Here is a 24,278-nt window from a genome sequence, read left to right on the forward strand (position 1 = left end):
AGAACAGTGCAAGAAAGATATGCAACTCACTTATGCACAAGTGGCCAAGGAGAAGGAAAAAATAGAAGAAGCAGTAAAGGAAGTCAAACACTGCAGCAACCAAGATAAAACAAACATTAGGCTAGAAGTGAGGAAAGAATTGGCATCTAACCCGAAGTTGGTGCAAAACACAGTTGATCGGAGTAAGTCCCTGATCATTTTTGGCTGCAAAGAAAAGGCGATAACATCTAGGTCAGAAAGAGCTGTAGAAGAAGCTAAAGTAGTAGATAAAATTGTTGGCCTCGTGGAAGGTCTTACAAACAGAGAGAATGTGTGCGACTACAGGAGAATAGGCAGGTACGTAAAAGGGAAAGATCGACCTTTGAGGATCACCCTAAACGGTGCCAAACAGATGGAAGAAGTACTAAGGAATGCTAGAAAATTGCAAAGGGATGAGGATGGGAAAGGGTGGTCGTTAAGACGAGATCTTTCAAAAGAAGATAGAGAGAAGCTGAAACTGAACCTCGCCGAGGCAAAACATTTAAATGAGAGCAGGAATGAAGAAGAAATAAATTCTTTTTTCTACAAAGTGATAGGGGTAGGCAAACCAGTAAAGTGGTACATAAAGGCAAACCAACAAAATCAATAGAGAGAGGGGGAGTGAAGAATAAGGAGAGGGGGAACAAGTTCCTGAAGATTGCATACACCAACATAGATGGAGTGAGATCGAAGATACTGGAGTTAAGTGATGTAATACAGCTGCAGACACCAGACATTGTTGCACTCACGGAGACAAAACTTGAAGATGTAATTTTAAATGAGGTCATATTCCCAAGGGGCTACTCAATTTGGAGACGGGACAGAAAAATTAGGAAAGGCGGTGGCGTTGCTGTGCTGGTAAAAGAACACCTAAAGGTGAAGGAAATAATGACTGCCAATCCACAAGAAGTTGACATAATAGCACTAGAGATCTGCTATGAGGATGATAAACTAATGATGATAAATGCATATAGTCCACCGCCAAGCAGCACATGGTCAAAGGAGGAGCTAGATAGTAAACGTGAAGGTCTTATAACAATAATGAGAGAGATTATAGCGAGAGCGGATAACGATAGATCACGACTGTTGATAGTCGGTGACTTCAACTTGAAATCCATAGACTGGGAAGCATATGAAGCTAAAACAGAAGATTTTTGGACCTGTAAATTTGTAGACCTCATCCTGGAAACATTCTTGTATCAACATGTTAAACAAGCTACGAGGATGAGGGAAGGGGACGTTCCCTCCATGCTAGATTTGATATTTACCAGGAAGGAGGAAGAGATATTTGACATTCAGTACCTTCCTCCCTTGGGTAAAAGTGACCATGTCTTTTTGGGAATAAAGTATGCAATGCGTTATAAGCTGGAAGAAAATAAGGAGGTTGAAGCAGTTGAAAAACCAGACTTCAGGAGAGGACATTATGGTGACCTTAGAAATTTTTTTAGTGAGTATAATTGGACAGACTTGATGCTAGGCAAGGAAGTGAATGAGATGTATGGCAAGTTTTGTGAAATATATGATAAAGGCACAAAAAAATTTATACCAAAACAGAGATGCAGGACCAGAAAACAGGATTGGTTCGACAGAAATTGTGAGAGGGCAAGAGACCAAAAGACACAAAAATGGAATCAGTATAGGAAGAGGCCAAACCCCCAAACATACCAGCGATACAAAGATGCGAGAAACAATTATACAGCAGTAAGGAGAGAGGCAGAAAGAAATTTTGAAAAAGGGATAGCAGATAAATGTAAAACAGAACCGGGCCTATTCTACAAATTCATAAACAACAAATTGCAGGTAAAGGATAATATCCAGAGGTTGGAAATGGGAAACAGATTCACGGAAAATGAAAAGGAAATGTGTGAAACATTAAATGAAAAGTTCCAAAGTGTGTTTGTACAAAATGAAATCTTCAGAGAACCAGACACAATAAGAATTCCAGAGAACAACATAGAGCGGATAGAGGTGTCTAGAGATGAAGTGGAAAATATGCTAAAGGAGCTCGGGAGGAACAAAGCAGCTGGCCCAGATGGCGTTTCACCATGGGTTCTGAGAGAATGTGCATCTGAGCTCAGCATTCCACTTCACCTGATCTTTCAGGCATCCCTGTGTACAGGAATCGTAGCAGACGTGTGGAAACACGCTAACATAGTTCCAATCTACAAAAGTGGCAGCAGGGAAGACCCCCTCAATTATAGACCTGTATCATTGACAAGTGTAATAGTGAAAGTATTGGAAAAGCTAATCAAAACTAAATGGGTAGAACACCTGGAGAGAAATGATATAATATCAGACAGACAGTATGGTTTTCGATCAGGAAGATCCTGTGTATCGAATTTACTCAGTTTCTATGATCGGGCCACAGAGATATTACAGGAAAGAGATGGCTGGGTTGACTGCATCTATCTGGACCTAAAAAAGGCTTTCGACAGAGTTCCACATAAGAGGTTGTTCTGGAAACTGGAAAATATTGGAGGGGTGACAGGTAAGCTTCAATCATGGATGAAAAATTTTCTGACTGATAGAAAAATGAGGGCAGTAATCAGAGGCAATGTATCGGAATGGAGAAATGTCACAAGTGGAGTACCACAGGGTTCAGTTCTTGCACCAGTGATGTTTATTGTGTACATAAATGATCTACCAGTTGGTATACAGAATTATATGAACATGTTTGCTGATGATGCTAAGATAATAGGAAGGATAAGAAATTTAGATGATTGTCATGCCCTTCAAGAAGACCTGGACAAAATAAGTATATGGAGCACCACTTGGCAAATGGAATTTAATGTTAATAAATGTCATGTTATGGAATGTGGAATAGGAGAACATAGACCCCACACAACCTATATATTATGTGAGAAATCTTTAAAGAATTCTGATAAAGAAAGAGATCTAGGAGTGGTTCTAGATAGAAAACTATCACCTGAGGACCACATTAAGAATATTGTGCAAGGAGCCTATGCAATGCTTTCTAACTTCAGAATTGCATTTAAATACATGGATGGCGATATACTAAAGAAATTGTTCATGACTTTTGTTAGGCCAAAGCTAGAATATGCAGCTGTTGTGTGGTGCCCATATCTTAAGAAGCACATCAACAAACTGGAAAAGGTGCAAAGACATGCTACTAAGTGGCTCCCAGAACTGAAGGGCAAGAGCTACGAGGAGAGGTTAGAAGCATTAAATATGCCAAAACTAGAAGACAGAAGAAAAAGAGGTGATATGATCACTACGTACAAAATAGTAACAGGAATTGATAAAATCGACAGGGAAGACTTCCTGAGACCTGGAACTTCAAGAACAAGAGGCCATAGATTTAAACTAGCTAAACACAGATGCCGAAGAAATATAAGAAAATTCACCTTCGCAAATAGAGTGGTAGACGGTTGGAACAAGTTAAGTGAGAAGGTGGTGGAGGCCAAGACCGTCAGCAGTTTCAAAGCGTTATATGACAAAGAGTGCTGGGAAGACGGGACACCACGAGCGTAGCTCTCATCCTGTAACTACACTTAGGTAATTACACTTAGGTAATTACGAAGGGAAATGCCTGTGTTTGACAACGACATTGCAGTTGGTGAGTGTCAGAGAAGGAAAAGTGATAACATTCTGTCAGTTCGGTGGAAAGACAAAAGAGAGGTGAACTTGTTGACAACAATTCATGATGGAACAATGGTGAACAGTGGGAAAGTGAGCCATAAAACAAACGCACCACTATATAAGCCAGACTGTGTTTTAGACTATAATATCAACCTGCGGTTGATTGATAAATCAGACATGATGATTGGCACTGCAGAGTGTGTGCGGAAGACATGTAGGTGGACGAAAAAAGTGTTCTTCCATCTTGTGGACATGAGCATGCTGAACTGTTTCAACATGTACCTTGTGAGAACTGGACGTAAGCCCACTTTCCGTGACTTTGTATTTGATGCTGCAATACAGTTATTAGGAAAGTTTGCAAAAGATGTCCCAGGTATTCAGCGGCCCATCATAAACCCACTGTTGCAGCATGCTGGTACTCCACGCCTCGCTCACACTGAAGGCTTCCTAGCACACAAACTTAAGTATTTGCCACCTGGTGTGAAGCGTGCAATAGCCCAACGTGATTGCTTGGTGTGTAAAACAACGACACGTAGAGACAAGAAACGGAAGCGTGTGCAAACATGGTGTGAAACGTGTGGTATCCCATTATGTGCTGTCGACTGCTTCAATGACTACCACAGTCTAGAAATCTTCTAAGTGTGCTTCAAAGTGTGTATAGCGTGTGCGAGTGTGTAAATATGTAAACATATAAGCAGATAGCGTGTGCGTGTGTGTAAATATATACAAATATAAGCAGAACATACAATATAATAGACTGTAATGACATATTATATTGCCGTAATTGAAAACATTTGTGTGCGCCTGTGTATACTCAAATATGCAACAATTATTGATACAAAATATGTTCAAACAGTATTTGGAACACAATTAGTGAAAAAAAATTAAATAAAATGCGCTTAGACATTGTAAATAAATAGCGCGAAAATATATTTGTGGCAACTCTGGCTGTTTGAGGACCGCGCGCAACATCTCCCGGGCGTGTACTGCATGAGCGAACATGCAGATTGTGACGTCATCACCGAGCTTCTCGGCTCTATTGCAACAAAAGTAAGTACAATAGAATTTTTTTTTTTATTTTTCCCGTGATCAGTGAACAGAACTTAACAGATTAGCAAAAAAAAAAAAAATTTTTTTTTTTTCAAAATGACATGCGCCTGTGTGGATAGCAGGATATTAGACCCCGAGCATGTTAAGGGTTAAATATATTAAATATTACTTTTGCTAGACCCTCTATTATAATACAACCTTTCCCAAGCATGATGACAACTTGGAAATGTACCGAGACTCAGTTGAATTTATCATCATGTGAATGTAAGACAAGTTGAGACTGACCGTGTTGACAGTTGGTGACCAAGTTGATGGGGCTTCTGGACTGAGTCACTGTCACCACCATGTATAATGGCTCCTCCACTGCTGTACTTGGACACACTGTGTAATTTCCATTAATAATTAAACTTTTATTCTTGATAGACATGTCAATGTGCACCCATTCAAAATGTTTTAAATTTTCAAATTTTTCCACAGTAATTGACTCAGAGAGCTTGCCATTACTGAAGCAGCCCATTGCACTGGAATTCAGTTCAGGAACCATCGCTGTTAAAATGGCTTCCCTGTTATTCTTGTAAACAGTGAAATTGATCCCGGAGAGAACTTGATCGGTGGGAGCTTGAGGAAGGAAGCTGAGGGTGAGCATCTCATCCTTGAAGTAGTACCTCGGGGAGGCTTCAGTGTGGACCAGCTGATGCACTATACAGTCTGTTGGTGAAAATGGTCAATGAGCTCCTGCCATCACTCAAGAGTGCCACATGTGCCATATTCTGCCACTAATACCACCTATGGTGATACAACCTGTAGTGTCACACTATACTATTATGTCACACCTTACCATCACACTAAACTACATCAAAATGCTCAAGTTAACATTTGACCAATTAGTTAATAATGTTCGTACAATTACAGAATAGTAATATAGTAATATTGACATTATGTGCACAACGGCCTCAATAGGTTAGGTGGGTTTCATGGGTGTTTACGTTTCTGGTTAGACAAAATAGTTGAATTTTTATTAGAGTAGTAAATTGGTCTCTACAGTGAGGTCTTTACATCACTGCATGGAGCCTATATGGTGATGTATAAGGTCTACCTATACATCACTTGTGTAAATCATTCCCACCTGCCACCATAATCCTGAAGACTTACCCTCAACATTGAGCTCCTCCTCCTTAATGTGGTAAAGTGATTACCACAAGTCACTAAACCCTTTCTCACACCAACTGGATAGTTAACTAGATTAGTGATAGTCTGAAAGTATATTATGGCTCCAATAATAGTCTACTGTACTTGTAAACTGACAAGAGAACCTTTATCTTAAATGAGAATGGTCTGTAAATGAAATTCTAGGGGATACTAAAATAGTTTTCAAATTTCATATGCCATGTTTAAGAATAATACACCCTATTAACATAACCAAATGTAATAAAACCTAACTTAACATAAGCTTAACCTAATATAGTCTTAATCAAACCTAACCATGGAGAGGGAGTATATAATAGTACTAATTACACAGTGGTTTTGCAGTGTTTACCTCCGGGGTTCATCCTTCCTGAGGGCAGGTTGTGAACATCAGTGGTTGTCTGGTCAGCTCCGGCCATACCAAACAACAGTACAACTCCCAGGTACAAATGCCAGTGTCTTCCTTCAGTACGTGCAGGCTGACGATTCTTTGTGAGCTGACCATCACAACATGCAGGCTGCCCACCATCGTGTGCAGGCTGCCCACCATCGTGTGCAGGCTGCCCACCATCGTGTGCAGGCTGCCCACCATCATGTGCAGGCTGGCCACCATCATGTGCAGGCTGCCCACCATCGTGTGCAGGCTGCCCACCATCGTGTGCAGGCTGCCCACCATCGTGTGCAGGCTGCCCACCATCGTGTGCAGGCTGCCCACCATCGTGTGCAGGCTGCCCACCATCGTGTGCAGGCTGCCCACCATCGTGTGCAGGCTGCCCACCATCGTGTGCAGGCTGCTCACCATCGTGTGCAGGCTGCCCACCATCGTGTGCAGGCTGCCCACCATCGTGTGCAGGCTGCCCACCATCCTGTGCAGGCTGCCCACCATCGTGTGCAGGCTGCTCACCATCGTGTGCCGGCTGCCCATCATAGTATACAGGTATTCCATCACCACTTACATCCTGTATGTTATTAGTTACAGGCCGCCCATCATCAACTGCAGGCTGCCCATTCCTGTATACTGGTTGCCCATTCACAATTATAGGTATCCAATCACCAATTACAGGCCACTTAACACTGATTATCACAAGGCATTTATTTAGTTTCATTCTATCCAACCTGTCCTGAGTACCGTATGAGGCAGTCTGACCTGTCCTGGGTACCGTATGAGGCAGTCTGACCTGTCCTGGGTACCGTATGAGGCAGTCTGACCTGTCCTGGGTGCTGTATGAGGCAGTCTGACCTGTCCTGGGTACCGTCTGAGGCAGTCTGACCTGTCCTGGGTACTGTATGAGGCAGTCTGACCTGTCCTGGGTACTGTATGAGGCAGTCTGACCTTTCCTGGGTACCGTCTGAGGCAGTCTGACCTGTCCTGGGTACCGTCTGAGGCAGTCTGACCTGTCCTGGGTACCGTACGAGGCAGTCTGACTGTCCTGGGTACCGTACGAGGCAGTCTGACCTGTCCTGGGTACCGTCTGAGGCAGTCTGACCTGTCCTGGGTACTGTATGAGGCAGTCTGACCTGTCCTGGGTACCGTCTGAGGCAGTCTGACCTGTCCTGGGTACTGTATGAGGCAGTCTGACCTGTCCTGGGTACCGTATGAGGCAGTCTGACCTGTCCTGGGTACTGTATGAGGCAGTCTGACCTGTCCTGGGTACCGTATGAGGCAGTCTGACCTGTCCTGGGTACCGTCTGAGGCAGTCTGACCTGTCCTGGTCACTACAGTACTAACACTGGCACATATGGGGCACTGCTTTTCACGCTAACTTATCACAGGAAGGCGTTACAGGATGCTCTTTAGTGCAATCTCTCGCTTTCCTTATCATGTACATAGCCTCACTTTTTCCTTTATAAATTTATACTGTATTATAAAATAGAATGTCTGCTTTCTATTGAGGTTTTGAAGGCCAGATGCTTCGGCCCAGTTTCACCCAACATCTCAGGATGACATAAGGGTGTAAGGGGAGCTGCCATAGGTGGGTAGGTGGTCAGCCCCATTTCCCCCATTATGAAGGTTCAGCTCCAATTGCCTCCTCCGGTGACTCCTATGAGATCTGATGTGGTTTTGTTTTCCAGAAGGTTCCCCAGTTTTCCGCAGCTCATAGTATTGCAAGTTCAGAAAGAGAGGAGGAGGGAGGGGGAAAAAGAAAGAGAGTGAGGGGGGGAAAAGGAAAGAGAGTGAGGGGAAAAGGAAGAAGAGGGAGGAAAAAGGAAAGTGAGGGTTTCCCCTCACTTTCCTTTTCCCTCTCTCCCAGGAAAGTGAGGAAAAATGAAAGAGTGAGGGAGACTGGGGATAAAGAATGGAGAGAGGTCAAAAGGAAAGAGAGAGGGGGAGGGGGAAAATGAAAGAGAGAGAGAAGGATGGGAAAAGGAGAGTGAGGGAGAGAGGGGAAAAGGGAGAGATGGGAAAAGGGAGAGAGAGAGAGAGAGAGAGAGATGGGGAAAAGGCAAGAGGGAAGGGAAAAATGAATCCCTCTCTCACATCTACTAGATGTGAGGGAGAGAGGGGGCAGCAAAGAGTGAAGGAGAGAGGGGGAGGGTGTGAGAGAGATAGGGAGAGGGGGGCAGCAAAGAGTGAAGGAGAGAGGGGGAGGGTGAGAGAGAGACGAGATAATGTGCAGTCACCAACATATGTGTGTCTGTAGGATTGAGCTCTAGCTCTTGGACCCTTTTTTTCTAGCTGCCAGTTGTCTAATGCAATGACTCCTGACCTATTTCCCTTGAATACCTGATTTTACAGTTGTTGTAAATTGAGTTTGCCTCTACAACCTGCTCCTTTAGGCCATTCCATTTACTCACTACCTTTACACTAAAAGAAAACTCTGGGTAGGTGGTAGTTTTCGTCACTGGTAGGGGCACGGGGTACTGAACAGCTAGTTTTCACCATTAACAGCGGCCGGCTCTGTTCCACCTGGGTACGTTGTGCGGGGTTTTCCTTTTGTTTTTGTTTTTGCCTGGTGGGGGGTCTGCTTTTACTATGGTCCCCCTTTCCTGTTCTAGGTGAATTTCTTTCGAATTCTTCTGTTGGCGGTACTCCCCGCTTGGCCCCTGTGAGTGGACACGTCCCGGGGGTTCAGCTTTAGCAGTTTGTTGGTAGATTTGGGCGCCGGTTCGCGGTACCCTGCCTGGGCTTCCCTTAGCGTGTACCAAAGGCTAAGGGCCCTGGGAAACCCCACGGGGGCTCTGTGGTCCTCTAGGTGTGTCCCTGGAGTCCCCCTCGTGTCCTGCGAGTTTGATGGTTGATCTGTCCCCTTGTCTCAGGGGGACACTCACCGGTTGTGCCTCCGCCATGCTACCTGTTGGGTCCTTGTTCTTGTGACCCGGAGTCCTCCGATGATTGTTGTCGGTACGCGCTCTCCTTCACCCAGGCCACTGGTCTTGATACTCGGGTGCAGGCGGCTGCGGCGTTGCTTCCTGGGTGTGTGTTGCTGCAACGCTCTTGGTTTGCGGCCCCGGATGCCCCGAGGCTGCCCCGTTTTGGTGGATGGGGTCTGGACATGGGGGTGGGGGTCGCTTCGGCTCTGGCTCCTTCCGCTTATTGTTCCTCCCTTTCTGTTCTACTCACTTCCTCCCTTGCTTCCTGCTCCGAACCATAGGAGGGTTTCGGGGTTGGGGCGGGGTCTGGTTGGGTTGAGACTTGGGCGGTCTCGGGGGTTTTCCTCTTCCGGGGTGGCGGCAGAGGCATTCGAGTCGGTTCCTCCTATCGTGCAGTATGGGTCTGACCAGTGGGCTCCCTTCATTAGTGTTTGCTCGGCTGCCCCGGCTTTTCCTCGTTAAGCTGGGGCTTTGGGGGTGCGGCTCGGCCCTGGGTCATGCCGTAGAGGTTCCCGGGGTTAGGGCGGGGTTACCTGGGGGGCCTCGGCCCCGTTTGCCCCTCTTGGGTCCTTGTACCTTTGGTGTGGGGCTGGCAGTTCCTCAGAGTAGGGTTGTTCCTTCCCTCTGTGTTCCTGTTGTTTTCGGGTATACCCCTCCCTGGGTTTGGTTCCGTGTTCCTTCGGGTTCGTCGGTCCCGTCATTCCTGGGGGTGTGTTTCACCCCCTTTTCCTTACCCTTTTCGCTCCTATGTCGCGATGTAGTTCACAAAAAAAAAAAAAAAAGTGTTCAGGTAAGGTACATCCATACAAGGTGTGAAACAAACATTGATGGATTTCTATATTGACCTAGTAAATAGTGCCTAAACCGCTTCGTATCGTTGGCCCTGCATGTTCCTTGGTCTGGGGTGCTTGTCATGGTTCTCGTTGGTTCGTGAGTCTCTTCGTACCTTCCAATATTATTGGAACGTCTGTTGATTTTCGAAGTGGTTTCCATCGGGTCTTTTGTCGGCCTTGTTGGTTCCCTTCCATCATTTGTTTTCTTTCGCTTTGTTTTCGTCTTATTTTGTTTTCGCGTCGTCTCTACTTCCAGTTTTGGCGTTCTTTGTCTTCGTTCCACACGCCTTCCTGGTGTTTGTACGATGTCTGTTCGTTGTGTGTACGATTTGTGTATGATTTGTGTGTCCGCCTGGTGTACGTGCCACGCCTCCCGGTGGACGGGTGGTGCGTTTCGTACCTCGTGCGCTGGGGCCGCGGTGTGCGTTTTGTTTACGGGCGGTATGCTCGTGTGTTCGCGACGTTTCTCGTGGTTTTTCTAGAGCTGCACGTTTCTCCTTCCAGTCGTGGCCCTCTGGATGCTGAGGGTGTTTTGGATTTATATCTGGGGGTGTCACTTTGTTCTTCCTCTGTACTGCTTCGTCTTCTGCAGGGCGCACACCTCTGGCCGTCTTTCTCCTTCGACCTCGCATTTTATTCAGGTAAGGGTACATACTGTGCCTACTGCCTCGAGTATGCATGGCTTTCGGGCATACCTTTAGCGCTGCTCCTAGTATGTTACTTGGCTCGCCTGTGTCGTGGCACGGTCGTGTGTCTGCTCTGCAGGTGAGGTAGTCTTGTCTGGCGCTCCTGTCGGCCTAGTGCTGGTTCTCTCTTTTGGTGGGGTGCTTGCCTAGTTGTGCTTGCGGGGGTTGACTCTGGCTCTTGGGCCCCGCTTTTTCTGTCAGTTGACTGTTGCGCAGTTTCCTGAGCCTTCTGGGCTCTGTCTTACGTTTGCTCCTGTGGGTGGCGTCTGCCTCCTATACATGGCATTTTGGTGCTTTTGGCTTCCTTTCCCTCTGCCATTACTCGGGTTCTTTTTAGTGTCTGGCTCCTTTGGGTGCTCACTACCTCCTGTGTCCCCTTGTGCGTACCTGCATACAGACATAAGTACAGTGGCCCTGCGGAGGGCCTCTTGGCCCGTGCGAGGTAGCTACTAAATTAAATTAAATTTTACTTCGAGGGGCGAGTTTAATGGGCAGCGCCACTCATCTTGTGAGTGGACACACCGCCATAGCAGCATGTACAACACTCCCCAATAGGAAGAAAACCCGCTGGGTTGTTCATCCTGTCACTTGTACCCAGACACAGCTGGGACTTGTTTAACTGTCTCAAGTGAACAGCTCCTCAAACAAGATTAACATACATTCCCACTCACTTACATGTCCAACCCGCCCTTGCACCAATAGTGGGGCCCCACCACCACGTTACGTGGTACTTGGTTCCGCACATCACCGGGCCTGTTACTGTGCCGGTCATTCCTCCGGTCTTTCCTGATTCTGAGCTTATCCCTTTTATGCCCATTGTTTCGTGCCCACAATGTGCCGCACGGGTGGCTTGTGCCACTATCCCAGTTTCTATTGTTTCGCGGAGATTGGTCAATAAACACAAACACTAAGGAACTACTTATCTTTTGTTGCATATACAGTAGTTGTGGGTGATCATTGGCGGGCAATGGTGCGGGTTGGGCACCAACCCGCACCATTCGGTACGGAGTGTTTCAGAGTGTCGGTACGGTGTCTCGCATGTCTGTTCTAGACCACACTTGCCGGTAGACTAGTTATTATTCGCTACTCTGCTGGTTATATGCTTGGGCGCCGCCTCAGTTCTCCACAGGTTGGCGGGACTTTTTGTTGGACATACAGAACGGTTTGATTCCGTCGTTGGTACTTTGTAGAGCTTTGCTTCTCTAGTTAGGCTCATGCGTTTGGAGCGTGTATCTTCTTGGGATACTCTACTCCCTCCGCCACCCTTGTTCACTGTTCCATCATTGTTTACTCTTCCCCGCTTGGCGGGATTGCGTCGATGGCTCCTTACTGGGGTGTTTGGTGTGGTGTTTGGTCACCTTGCATGTGTCTTTAGTGCCTTTTGTCCATCTGTTGTCCTTTGGGGCTCTGCCCCGGTGCTTTTGTTTTCATTGTAGACCCCTGGGTCTTTTCCCTGTCTGGACACTTTCCTTGCCTATCTTCGGTGCCTGACTGCACCCTCACATAGCCGAGGGAGAAATCATCTCAAGAACCTCAAGATAACCCTGCTGTCCATAAGGTCCCTTAGGTATGTACGCGCTCCTCTACACATTTTGTGGTTGGTCGTGTGCATTACTTCCCGGCCGCTCCTTGGGCCGTATTCGTGGTTTTCCTTACCTAATGCAGTTTTTCCTCCCCCATGCTACACTTTTTTGGTGTATCTGGGTCAGTGCTTCTTGATTATCCTGTTTGGTGCTCCGGTGGGCCTCTGTCCATGTTCCACGTCCTGCTTTTGGACTTCTCCGGTGTTCCGTTTTGGTACCGAGTTCCTGCGATTTCTGTGTGGTTTTCTGCAAGCTTCGGGTTGCGCTGTCTGTGGGGGGGGGGGTGGACTTTTTTGGTCTGCTGCTCCTGCCTTCCTGGTTCCTTTTCTTGGAACCGGGTTTGCTGGGTTCCGGTCCTGTTTTCGTTTTTTTTTTTGTTCCTTTTCCGGACCGGGTGTGTTTGTTTTCCTGCGGTTCTCGTCCACAGTAGTTCTCCTCTTGGATGCCTCGGGGATGCGTGTATCATTCTTCCCTGCTGGAGCTGGTTATGTTGCTCCTTTGGGTTGCGGGGGTCACTGTTTTTAGATTTGCGCTTTGCGCTTTCGATCGTGGTGTTCGTTTCTCGTCGTTTGTGTTGCCACAGGTGGGATCGCTATTGATCTCCCACCTGCACGTTTCGTCTCGGGGGCGGTGTATGGTTTTCCTATCACTGCGAAGGGTCCTTCGGTCTTTGATAGGGTTGGTTTGTCTTCCCTTCGGGGTTGTCCTGGGACCGTTGTCTGGGATTGTCCTGTCACCTCATGTTATGTGGTGCTGGCAGAGCCGCTCCTGCTTGCGTTCAGTGTTGCGGTTCCTTCTGCTCCATTCCACTTGCTGTCCTGGGCGTTGTTCCCCTCTGGCCTGCTCTTGAGTTTTGGGGCCGTCCTGGTCGTTGGCCTGGGTGGTCTTTTTCTTCTCGTTATGGTCTTTGTTTTGTCTCTGGTTTTGGTTGTTCAGTTAGGACGTGTGGTCTCCGCCTCCCGGTTCCTTCCCTGTTTTACTTATCTTTTGGTAAGGTAGCTCCGGGGAGCCGACGGGACTCCCCCCAGAAAACCAGCGTTGAATGTAATGAAACGCAATTTTCTGGGTGAGTCCCGGAGGCTCCCCGGCATCCCTCCCTCCCTCCGGTTGGCGGTGTTTTCGCGTATTTTGACATCCAGCCTAAGAACTGCCAGTTGGATCGCCGGCGTGGAGGGTCTGGGGCTCCCCTTCCCCCTCTCGGGGAGGGGGGGGGGGGGTGCGCAGACGGTGGCGCGGCGACGTGATGACGTCATGCTAGTTTGATAATTTTATTTGGGGAGTTCTGTCCACTCGTTCGGCTTTCGGTAGCAATAATTTCACCAGAAAAGGGGTTTGTTTTGGGGCACCTACCTTTCTGGGTGCCTGTCCCGGTCAATGGCAGACATAGAATGTTCCCAATCACAAGGGGGTTTCTATAGGCCATTGCTCCTCGTGCCTCTCTGAGGGGGCCAGGTTCTGGCTCGTGGTCCCCGGTAGGCAAGAACTCCTAGCACTTTGACTGATGCCAGAAAGTTATACATATCCATTCAGCCTGGATAGCTCCGGGGAGCCTCCGGGACTCGCCCAGAAAATGGCGTTTCATTACATTCAACACTGGTTTTTTTGCTGTCAAAAGTCTTACTCAGGATACTAATTGGACTGTATATCTAATACTTGAAAACAAGCTAGAAGAAACAAGAAACAAAATAATTATCAAGAGAAAGCACTAAGCCAGTATGACAGTACAGTACTTCAATGTATGACAATGAAAAGTGTTAAAATATTATTCAAGATGAAAAAAAGGGGGCAATGCCATAAAAAAAAAAAATACGTAAAAGTTACTGAGTGGGGTATCTAGTGACAGTGCTGGAGGAGTGTTGATGAAATACATACAAACCAATATGAATGCTTCTTTGGGACTGTTGCCAGCAGACTAATGTTATGGTTCTTCAAGAAAAACTGAATCCGACTAATCCCGATATGCCATGCATCATTGCACGGATGAGTATAGAAGCAAACTTGGCATCTGACAGCTTCACATACTTCACAGAAGGATTAGTAGACCAGCAGAGACAAATATCTAGAGCTGCAGTTAAGGCAGGAAATTCTATAGTCAGTTGGAGACACAAACGGGTGTTCAATCTTAAAGAGATGCTAGCCATTCAAAAGGCTTCGAAACATGCTGTTGCTGAATGCCAACAACATGATATCATGCATACAAACTGCCAATGAAAGCTTGCAAGAGGAACACTTACTTGACAACATCCATCTGACCACAAATGTCATAGCATTAATGCAAACACCTAAGAGACATGGTTACCTTACCTTGAGGTTACCTTGAGGTGCTTCCGGGGCTTAGCGTCCCCGCGGCCCGGTCGTCGACCAGGCCTCCTGGTTGCTGGACTGATCAACCAGGCTGTTGGATGCGGCTGCTCGCAGCCTGATGTATGAGTCACAGCCTGGTTGATCAGGTATCCTTTGGAGGTGCTTATCCAGTTCTCTTTTGAACACTGAGGGGATTGCCAGTTATGCCCCTTATGTGTAGCGGAAGCGTGTTGAACAGTCTCGGGCCTCTGAGGTTGATAGAGTTCTCTCTCAGAGTACCTGTTGCACCTCCGCTTTTCAACGGGGGTATTCTGCACATCCTGCCATGTCTTCTGGTCTCATGTGATGTTATTTCTGTGTGCAGGTTTGGGACCAACCCCTCTAATATTTTCCACGTGTAAATTATTATGTATCTCTCCCGCCTGTGCTCAAGGGAGTACAGATTTAGGCTCTTTAGTCGGTCCCAATAGTTTAGGTGTTTTACTGAGTGGATTCTAGCAGTAAAGGATCTCTGTACGCTCTCCAGGTCAGCAATTTCTCCAGCTTTGAAAGGGGCTGTCATTGTGCAGCAGTACTCCACTCTAGAGAGCACAAGCATTTTGAAAAGTGTCATCATCGGTATAGCATCTCTAGTGTGAAAAGTTCTTGTTATCCAAGCTGTCATTTTTCTTGCAGTTGTGACGGCTACTTTATTGTGTTCTTTAAAGGTAAGGTCTTCCGACATGAGTACACCCAGATCCTTTACATTGCCTTTTCGTTCTATGTTATGATTTGCCTGAGTTATGGTTATCGGATCCTTATCAACGAGGTGCCAAGATATGTAGGGATACTAGGGAATGACATTACACATGAAGCCGCAAATCTTGCAACTAAGAGGTGGAATGAAGATAATTACATACCACAGTGAAAATAATTATATATAGAGCAAGGCAGAAGATGAACAGTGACCATACCACAGATGCTGCAATGTCAGGAGCTGCAAAGGTTGGTATAAGAATTCCACCAACTATGAACTTATTTTGATGAGAGTAATAGAAAAACAGCAGTGCACTTATATTGTATCAGGCTTGGAAACCTATGTGCGTGGGAAATAGACACACAGGTTCCAGAAGAAGAAAGGAAATGTAAGCACTGTGAAGAAATGCCTGCCAGACCACTGCAGTATTAACTACACATTTCAGAATTACAAACAAAATAAGATTTCAACCAAGATTTAACATCACAGAAGTAGTTGTTAAATACATTGGCAATGATCTTACTGAAGCTAACATACAAGTCATAAATACTCATCCAGTGCCTAAGTAAGACAGAAATGACAAACAAGTAACAGTGAGCCAGCTGCAGGCCTAAGGGACTGTGCAAGAATATCCCTGCCCCCAAAAAATTATATACTGTATATCCCTCCACCCCCCACCCAAAAAAAAAAGAAGTGTGCCTACATCCACAATGAAGCTGAACTAGTGAAGGTATAAACACTCAAGTATTCCCTGTGATAACAAGGAGAGTATCCATAGATAACCAGTGCAGCCAGTGGACTTATAAGGGTACCAACTCACCAATGCCCATTGACCAAAGTCTTGCTAGCCCTGTTATCCAGACAAGCTGATTAATTCAGCCTGGCTCCACTCAACCTCCTGTTTTACCCCTGTTCCTCTACCAAAGATGCTGTTGCCCTCCAGGAGCCTCAGCCACTGTGAAGTGTTAACATTCCAGATGAAGGGAAAAGGGGAATGCGTGTGTTCTTCCACGAAAATATACGGGTGGCAAAGTTAGACAGCTTTGGTCATGCGTTTTCCACAGCAGTCAGTGTGGCATGGGAGACCCAAAAGACACGTGAAGGAACACACCCAAAAATCCTCCTGCTGGTATCAAACAAGGCAGTTAAGCCCCCACTGTTGGATGAATGGATCAATCCTCTGTTGATCAACAGAGGATTGGTGTTAACAAGTTACAAGGATCCCTGCCTTGCAGGGATCCCTGCCTTGCAGGGATCAGCATCCCCCCCAAAAAAACAAAGCCCTTTAGTACCTGTATATCAATTATAAGACAATTAAAAACCCTCATAGTAATACAAATTTTTCATAAATACAGACTTTTATTTACTGAATGCCTCAAAGTTGATTGATCAAGAAATAAAATGATAAATTAAAAACTAGAGTTCTATCATTGGACTGAGTTATGAAAACATACAAGACATGAAGGCTATCAGGTCATGGTGGGTTAACAAGTTACAATTTTAACAAAATTACAATATATATTAATTAGTGTATAGGTTAAGAAGACAAATACAATTAGCAACAAATAAAATTTGCCTTTAAGATAATGTATAATTCAAATGCAATACATAATTCAGTTTTTTCTACATTCAATAAACATCACATCTAGCAATAAATGACTTGCATATTAAGTAAAAAATACAATCTGATCTTCAACATTTTTAAACTTACCTTACTAAACTTACACTATTAAGCTACATTTATAACCTTACCTCACTAAGCTTTATTTATTACTATTTAGTCACTTACTATGCACCCCCATAAGGAGGCCTGGTTGTTGACCGGGCTACGGGAATGTTGAGCCCCAAAATCATGGCAAGGTAACCCATACCCATCCCATGGGCAGAGATGAAAAGGGTTACAGAGGCTCATGGGTACAGGAAGTGAACCCCATAGTTCATTTAGCTAATCAAGTAACAACTTTGTGAAGATCGAACACCACTGACGGTTATCTCTGAATTCTGCAATTTTTTTTCACATTTAATTACATAGTGATGCAAATTATGTTAATAGTTCTATTGACAGTTTACAATTAATCAAGTCTACATCAGTAGGTAGTGCAAGTTTCCAAGGATACGTTTTGCCAAGCCTGAGCCTAGCAGAGGTAACATCTAGAAATGTACTAACCTTATTGGATGGTCCATAGCTGTGTGGTCCTTCCTGCATAATATGATTGCTTACATTTGTGAGTTGATCAACAGAGGATTGGTGTTAAAAAGTCTCCGTGGTGTAGTGGTAAGACACTCGCCTGGCGTTCCGCGAGCGCTATGTCATGGGTTCGTATCCTGGCCGGGGAGGATTTACTGGGCGCAATTCCTTAACTGTAGCCTCTGTTTAACGCAACAGTAAAATGTGTACTTGGATGAAAAAACGATTCTTCGCGGCAGGGGATCGTATTCCAGGGACCGTAGGATTAAGGACTTGCCCGAAACGCTACGCGTACTAGTGGCTGTACAAGAATGTAACAACTCTTGTATATATCTCAAAAAAAAAAAAAAAAATTCTTATCACATGTGATCGTCCAAAACATTGTCCCAATTTGTATTATATATACCATATATTAATACTAAAGCACCATTGTCTGGATGTGCATAATTACTTTCAGTGCTAAGAGGTCTAGTTTCCCAGTGGGCCACTTCGAGAGGCGTCGCACATACTCAACGCTGCACAATAGTGAAAGTAATAAGTCACGAGCATAAGAAAAGCACAAGCAAATCAGAGATAAATTAAGAAGTACCTGCATTTGGCACAATTGATACATGTCACCTCAATCCACAACATCAAAGGCAAACACACTGACATCCCAGTGCTAACGTATTTGCCCTTGAAGGCAAACAAAATTATTTTCATCACAATGAGTATCTAATAATAGTGTTTATTTTATTTTCGTATTTTACATGTTTTGCAAGAGACCGGTTTTTTTCAGAAAAATGTACTTCTTTGTCCTTTCATTTAACTCTTTATTTAGCTTGAGGTAAAGTTCAAGGTTGTGGGGTAAGCAGTCAAAGTGTGCAGCACAATCAGAGCCTGCTGCTGGGACTCGGTAAGGGCATCGTAACTCAGAAGTTCTTCCACCTTTGAGTGAGCTTTCAGAGCATGTCCAGTTCTCTCAGGAGGAAGGGAATGGTAAGCCTTTCTAAGTAAGGGTGTTGCCATGTCTTGGTGTAGCTGTAATAGTTCACACAATAATCCTGCATCTTCCAATGTGAGGTGAGTTGACAGCTGGCAGATGCCTTGACAGATCTGAAATATGGCAACACACAATTTAAAACACGTTATAAGTTATTATCGGCATGTAACTGGTCAAAGGATATAACTGCATTGTATTATGGAGAATAGAAAATCTACACTTTGTATAACAAAAACTTCAATGAAATGGAACAATTTCAAAACTTTAATTTTCACACAGAAAATCACACTAAACATGATATATATTAATGAGAAAATCAATTTGTGACTCTGAAGCTCTCTCTCCCGCTAGTTCATTTAACCATTACTAGAGTATGAGTACACTGCAATACACCTTCTTATTGCCCACTTGACTCACTCGAGTGTTCATAAGACACCAATAACCTCTCTAACTGTAAGAGTTAACTACGAAAACTAGCCTATCTTTTGAAACAATAGAAAAGAATGTTAGTGTATCAAAATAGATGAAAAAAAAACTGAATGTACCTAATGAAACAGCATTTTATGGGGAAAGCCCCTTCGGCTCCCAGGAGCTAACCCGGCTGATATGAATGTATTAGACCCTGGCATCAGTCAATGCACATGGAGTTCTAGTCGTACAGGAGATCACGAGCCAGAACCTGGCCCCCCTCAGAAAGGCACGAGGAGCAATTGCCTATAGAAACCCCCGTGTGGTTGGAAGCATTCCATATCTGCCATCGACTGGGTCTGGCACCCAGAAAGGGTAAGAGCCCCCAAACAAATCCCTATTCTCGTTAAAATATTCCTACTTAAAGCCGAACTAGTGACAGAACTCCCCAAATAAAAACGAGCAAACTAACATGACGTCACCACATCACCACACAGCTGTCTGCACTGTGATGGAAGGGAAGCCCTAGACCTACACGCCGGCTATCCACCCTGCAGTTCTGAGGCTGGATATCAAAACTGTGAAAAAGAAAAACTGCCAACCGGAAGGAGGGAGGGTTGCCTGGGAGCCTCCAGGTCTCACCCAGAAAATGGCATTTCATTACATTCAAAGCTGGTTTTCATGAGGGGTGGGGATCCTTCGGCACCCTGGAGCTTTTTACCCAAAGACAAAAACAAGAGGGACTTACCCGGGAGGCAGTCGGCACCTGCTCCTCAACTCAAAGTAGAGATGTCTGGTTGCAACTGCTGACCCAAAGCGACACAGGCCCCACTAGGCCTAGGAACATTGACAAGGTAGTGAGCAGACAGGAACCTGTTCGACTTCCAAAACCCCCACGCCCGAATGTCAGCCCAAGACATGTTACCGAAGATGGCAGCCGGCGCAGCAAACTTACAAACGTCCTAGACTACAGGCTTGCTGAATTGAATAACCCTGCTGATGACCTGGAAGACCCAAACCCTGGAACAAGGAAAAAGGGAACCAGGTTTACCCAAAGTGCGTCCCCGGTCACAGAGGCCATGGCGTGCAAAAACCGGCAGAGAGCCACACTGCACATGATGCAACCCTGGCCTGATCAACCAAGCATCTACAACCAAAGGACCCCACCTCCGAAAAGCAGTAGCCTCATTCTTCACTAGAAAAGGATATGGCTGGAAACGAGGAAACCTATCACCATGACCAAAAGAGCAGAAACCCCAGAAACCCCGGAGGAGAGCATGAAGCTCCCCGACTCAACCCCCAGAGGCCAATGCCAACAGGAAAAAAAGAGCCTTGGAGAAACAATCGAACCGAAGGGGCCACTACAAACTGAGGGGAAGAGAGATAAGAGAGCACCCGGTTCAAAGACCAGGATGGCTCAGGTAGCGCATGAGCAGGCCGGAGGTGAAACAACACGAGACATCTTGTGAAACGATGCAGAAGTAACATCAATGCCAAACACAAGCTGGAGCGACTCCGCCAGTGCCACACGATTCAGGGCGAAAGTATTCAGCATAAGATGACGGTCCTGAAACAATCACAAGAGAGAGGACAAGACAACCCTATTGGAAACTGAAGTTAACCAACGAAGGGACAAGAAGAAACAAAAGGACCACCAGAAACTGGTCCTTCATACTGCCACCGAGACGAAGCATGCAGGTGGGACATCATCAATGAAGCCACCTGCTCAACATACAAGTGGAGATGGACTCGAGTCAGAAAGACCAGACGCGAAACTCTAGAGAAGATTGAACCAGCCACGTAACGAACCGAACCTGTCTGCTGAAAGAGGCGGAGCCGCGGGATGATCCCAGAGCCGGCCAATGAGGAGTCAAGAGGACTACTCTTTCCCGGTAAGTCTCCAAGCGAGCTAAGACCTGGAGCAACAGCTGAACCAGGGGAAAGAGGTACAGGTAACCCCACCTCGACCTGTCCTGCCGCAAGGCATCGACCCTGACGGCGCCTCACTGTCAAGGAAGGGCTCCACATATAACAGGAGACGCCTCGACTCCACGATGCGAAGAGGTCCACTTCCGGGGGCCCTACATCCAGCAGAATGCACGAGTCAGCGTCGACCGTCCATTCCGTGGACAGAGGAATGAACTGTGACAGGCCGTCCGTAAGAATGTTGGACACCCCACGAACGCAAGCAGCCAGGAAAGCCAAACCCCAAGAACTCAGCAGATGAGTCACCCGAAGCAACCAGCCACATAGAGCGAAGAATCCCCTCGGTTCAGGCAATGAACCACTGGAGAGTAGTTTGAATGGAGCTGGATCGTTGATCCGCATGCAACCCGAACCCTCCAAAGTGACATCCCCACCTCTGCAAACTCCCGCACCATGCTGTGTGCCTGACAGAAGATCAGACCCTACCACTCTTGGCCAGCCTGGTGAGCACTGGTCACAAAGCCCCAGCCATGCCATTCACGGGATGACGAGTCCATGAACACATCGAGTAGAACACTTGGCTCTGATAGACGCCAAGGCACTGAATCTCGAAAAACCCCAAGTGAAAGCCGGCGATGCAGCAGCTGACACACGGCACCTGAAGCCCGAAACCAGTGATTGCGAGAGAAGTGGAAGAAAGTCCCCGAAGGAACCAGAACTGCCGACGAAGCCAAACCCACTCCGGCGGGAAGACCATCATGGCAAAGTTCGGGCGCCCGCACAAACCCTCAAGCAACTGCCGGGTGACCCGGGAGCCACGAGAAACAGGTGAAGGCGGGACTGCAGCCAAAGCAGAGACTCTGGAAGGAGAGACAAGGAAGTGGTTCGAGAGTCCCACACAAAACCCAGCCAAGACCGAACCTGAAAGGGAACCAGATGGGACTTCTGCCAGTTCACCAGGAACCCGAACCCGGCAAGCTGGGGAAGAACCAAATCCCTGGCGAGCAGACACACGGACTGGCTGAAAGCCCACACCAGCCAGTCACCGAGATAGGCCAGCACATGAACCCCCTAAGAGATGCAGACGGGCCACCATGACCCGGGTAAGATATGTGAAAACGCAAGGTGCCAGATGCCAAAAGGAAGGAAAACAGTAACCCCAATATCCCTCAACAAAAACGTGCCAGTCCTTGAACCCCGGATGAATCGGGATATGTCAATAAGCGTCCTGGAGGTCCAGGGACACCAAGCGCCTGGTGCCAAAAGAAGCCGGACCTGGGACAGAGTATTCATCCGAAAGGAGGGGCAAAAGACTCAGGGGTTCAGACAGGACCTTACCTTGAGATGGTTTCGAGTCTTGGAGTCCCTACGGGCCGGTCCTCAACCTGGCCTCCTAGAGAAGTCCAGAATGAACTGTCGGTCTGCACAGTCTCGGTTTGGGACTGGAAACAGACGGAAAATCAACCTGAGGGACGTCATCGTTTCGACCACGCCCAAGTGCACCCACTCTGAGATGACCCGTCTGTGCGCAGGAGAAGAAGCCTGTTCCGCCAGCCCCGAACCCCCAGAAAGAGGAGGGGCCACCCAACACCAATGCAGGCTGCTCGAAATGATCCCAAAGGCCCATAAATCATGGGAGCAGGCATGAGCAAGAGAGCGAGCCTTTCCCCTATCACCCCATCAATGGGAAGAACCATGAAAGGACCGACGCCCCTTATGAGAACCCGACCTTCACATAAAGCGATCACTGCGCCGACCAGACAAAGATGGTTCCAAAGGCTGCGCCGGCCCCGAAACTGGCACCATTGGCCTATCATGACGGGAGGAACTCCGAGCCCTGGCATGACCCTTGCCAGGAGGACCCTCCCCGCCCCCAGAGAAATAACAAGGCCGACATTGGACGATTACTGGAAGAAGCTGCCTGTAGGGACTATCCAACCGTTGATGGTTGGGCCCTTCTAACTGTTGGCAGGGCCACCCAAACAACAGAAGTGGACCAATAGCCAAACTAGACAGACCCCCACCAGGCAAGAAAACAAAATGAAAAGAAAAAACCCACAAAAGGACAACATCTCCAGAAGGAACAGAAACCGGCTGCCGCATAGGTAGGCGAGCTGTGCAGTACCTTGTGCCCCTAGCAGCAAACGATACCACTTCCTACACAAGGTTAAACAGAAGCCACAAAAACCCCAGCTGGCCCCGAGGGAGAGGCAAGAGCTGAGCGGCAAAGACCCCCACGGAAGCGGTTTCCGAAAGTTCTATGGAGGGGAACCCTAGAATCTAAGGGTTGTACTTACAGGGCGGCTTGGGTAGCCAGTGGGGAAGGGGTCTGCGGCTCCCGCCTCCCTCTCCTGGGAAAAGAGATGCTGCACGGACAGGCGGCACGGACAGGCAGCACGGTGGCAAGGTGTGACGTTTGCTTGTTTCCTTAAGTTGTAGGGTGAGTTCTGCCTACCTGTGGCAATTTCTTACCAAGTGGGGGTTTGTTTTGTCATACCTACCTTACTGGGTGCCAACCCAGGTCAATGGCAAACATGGAATGCCCCCAACCACATATGTTTTTCTGCACATAGGCAAACATGGAATGCCACCAATGCCCCCAACCCCTATGTGGTTGGGGGCATTGCTATAGGCCATTGCATTGCTATAGGCCATTGCTCCCTTGCCTCTCTGAGGGGGGCCAGGTTCTGGCTTGTGGTCCCTGGTAGGCTGAACTCCAATTGACTGATGTCCCAGTTTAATATAATACTGATAGCTTCAGGGAGCCATAGGGGCTCCCCACAGAAAACATATTAAGAGATAGTTAGAACTGAAAATCCATCGGCACTGATTATCTTTACCAAAGTTGTTATCATGGGTACACTGCTCTACAAATACTTGAATTTTTCATGATTTCATGGTACAGTATGTTTCATAAGAAATTTATGTGATATATAATAACATTTGTTAAATTATTTACTTACACAGCACCACTAGAAAAAGATCCAGACTGATAGATACAAAACAAATAATTTAGCTACATCCTCTCCAAACCTTCTAACAGGAGATAATTGTGAAAAATAATATAATCACACCATTAATTCAGGATTGTGAAGTGTTCACTTAAAATCTTCAGTCTTAAAATGTTGAACCAGCAAATATAAAACAGAAATAATGTTGCCACATATGCTTATAAGCCTCATTATACAAACCTGATTAATGAGTTCATCTCTGTGTCGTATCTCTTGATAGTCAATAATATTCTGGGCATTATCAAGTCCATGCAGCAGCACGCGCCATATTCCATAATAATCAGGTCCAAACTCCTCTCGTGACCCGAGGCCACATATGGCACTACAAGCCTGAATTCGCACCTTATAATTCTTGAAGCTCTCCACTAAGCTGCCAAGAGTAGTGAGAACTTGACTCTGTGAAAAATATACCAAATGTGTTAAATTAGAAAACAGAAGAAAAAGGGAAAAACAGTG

The 24,278-nt window shown here is 46.5% G+C and overlaps 2 protein-coding genes across 3 annotated transcripts in view; both read right to left on the reverse strand.

Moving 5' to 3' along the window:
• The window catches only part of LOC123758657 (uncharacterized), a 36,676-nt gene extending 29,057 nt beyond the window's left edge, over positions 1–7,619 (reverse strand). Inside the window, exons 1-2 of the mRNA XM_069313899.1 lie at positions 6,206–7,619; positions 4,954–5,376 (exon numbers count right to left, since the gene is read on the reverse strand). Coding sequence (XP_069170000.1) covers positions 4,954–5,376; positions 6,206–6,959 — 1,177 coding nt within the window. The 5' untranslated portion in view covers positions 6,960–7,619. The remainder of the gene's footprint in view (positions 1–4,953; positions 5,377–6,205) is intronic.
• Positions 7,620–16,861: 9,242 nt separating this feature from the next.
• LOC123754231 (HEAT repeat-containing protein 6) overlaps positions 16,862–24,278 on the reverse strand; it is a gene marked incomplete at its 5' end in the record, with an annotated part of 62,459 nt that continues 55,042 nt past the window's right edge. For both annotated transcript variants that reach the window (XM_069313180.1, XM_069312698.1), the window contains 2 exon segments: positions 16,862–18,590; positions 24,003–24,218. In XM_069313180.1, the coding sequence (XP_069169281.1) occupies positions 18,312–18,590; positions 24,003–24,218 (495 nt within the window).

The sequence above is a fragment of the Procambarus clarkii genome, chromosome 1, assembly GCF_040958095.1.
Source record: "Procambarus clarkii isolate CNS0578487 chromosome 1, FALCON_Pclarkii_2.0, whole genome shotgun sequence".
Taxonomy (NCBI): domain Eukaryota; kingdom Metazoa; phylum Arthropoda; class Malacostraca; order Decapoda; family Cambaridae; genus Procambarus; species Procambarus clarkii.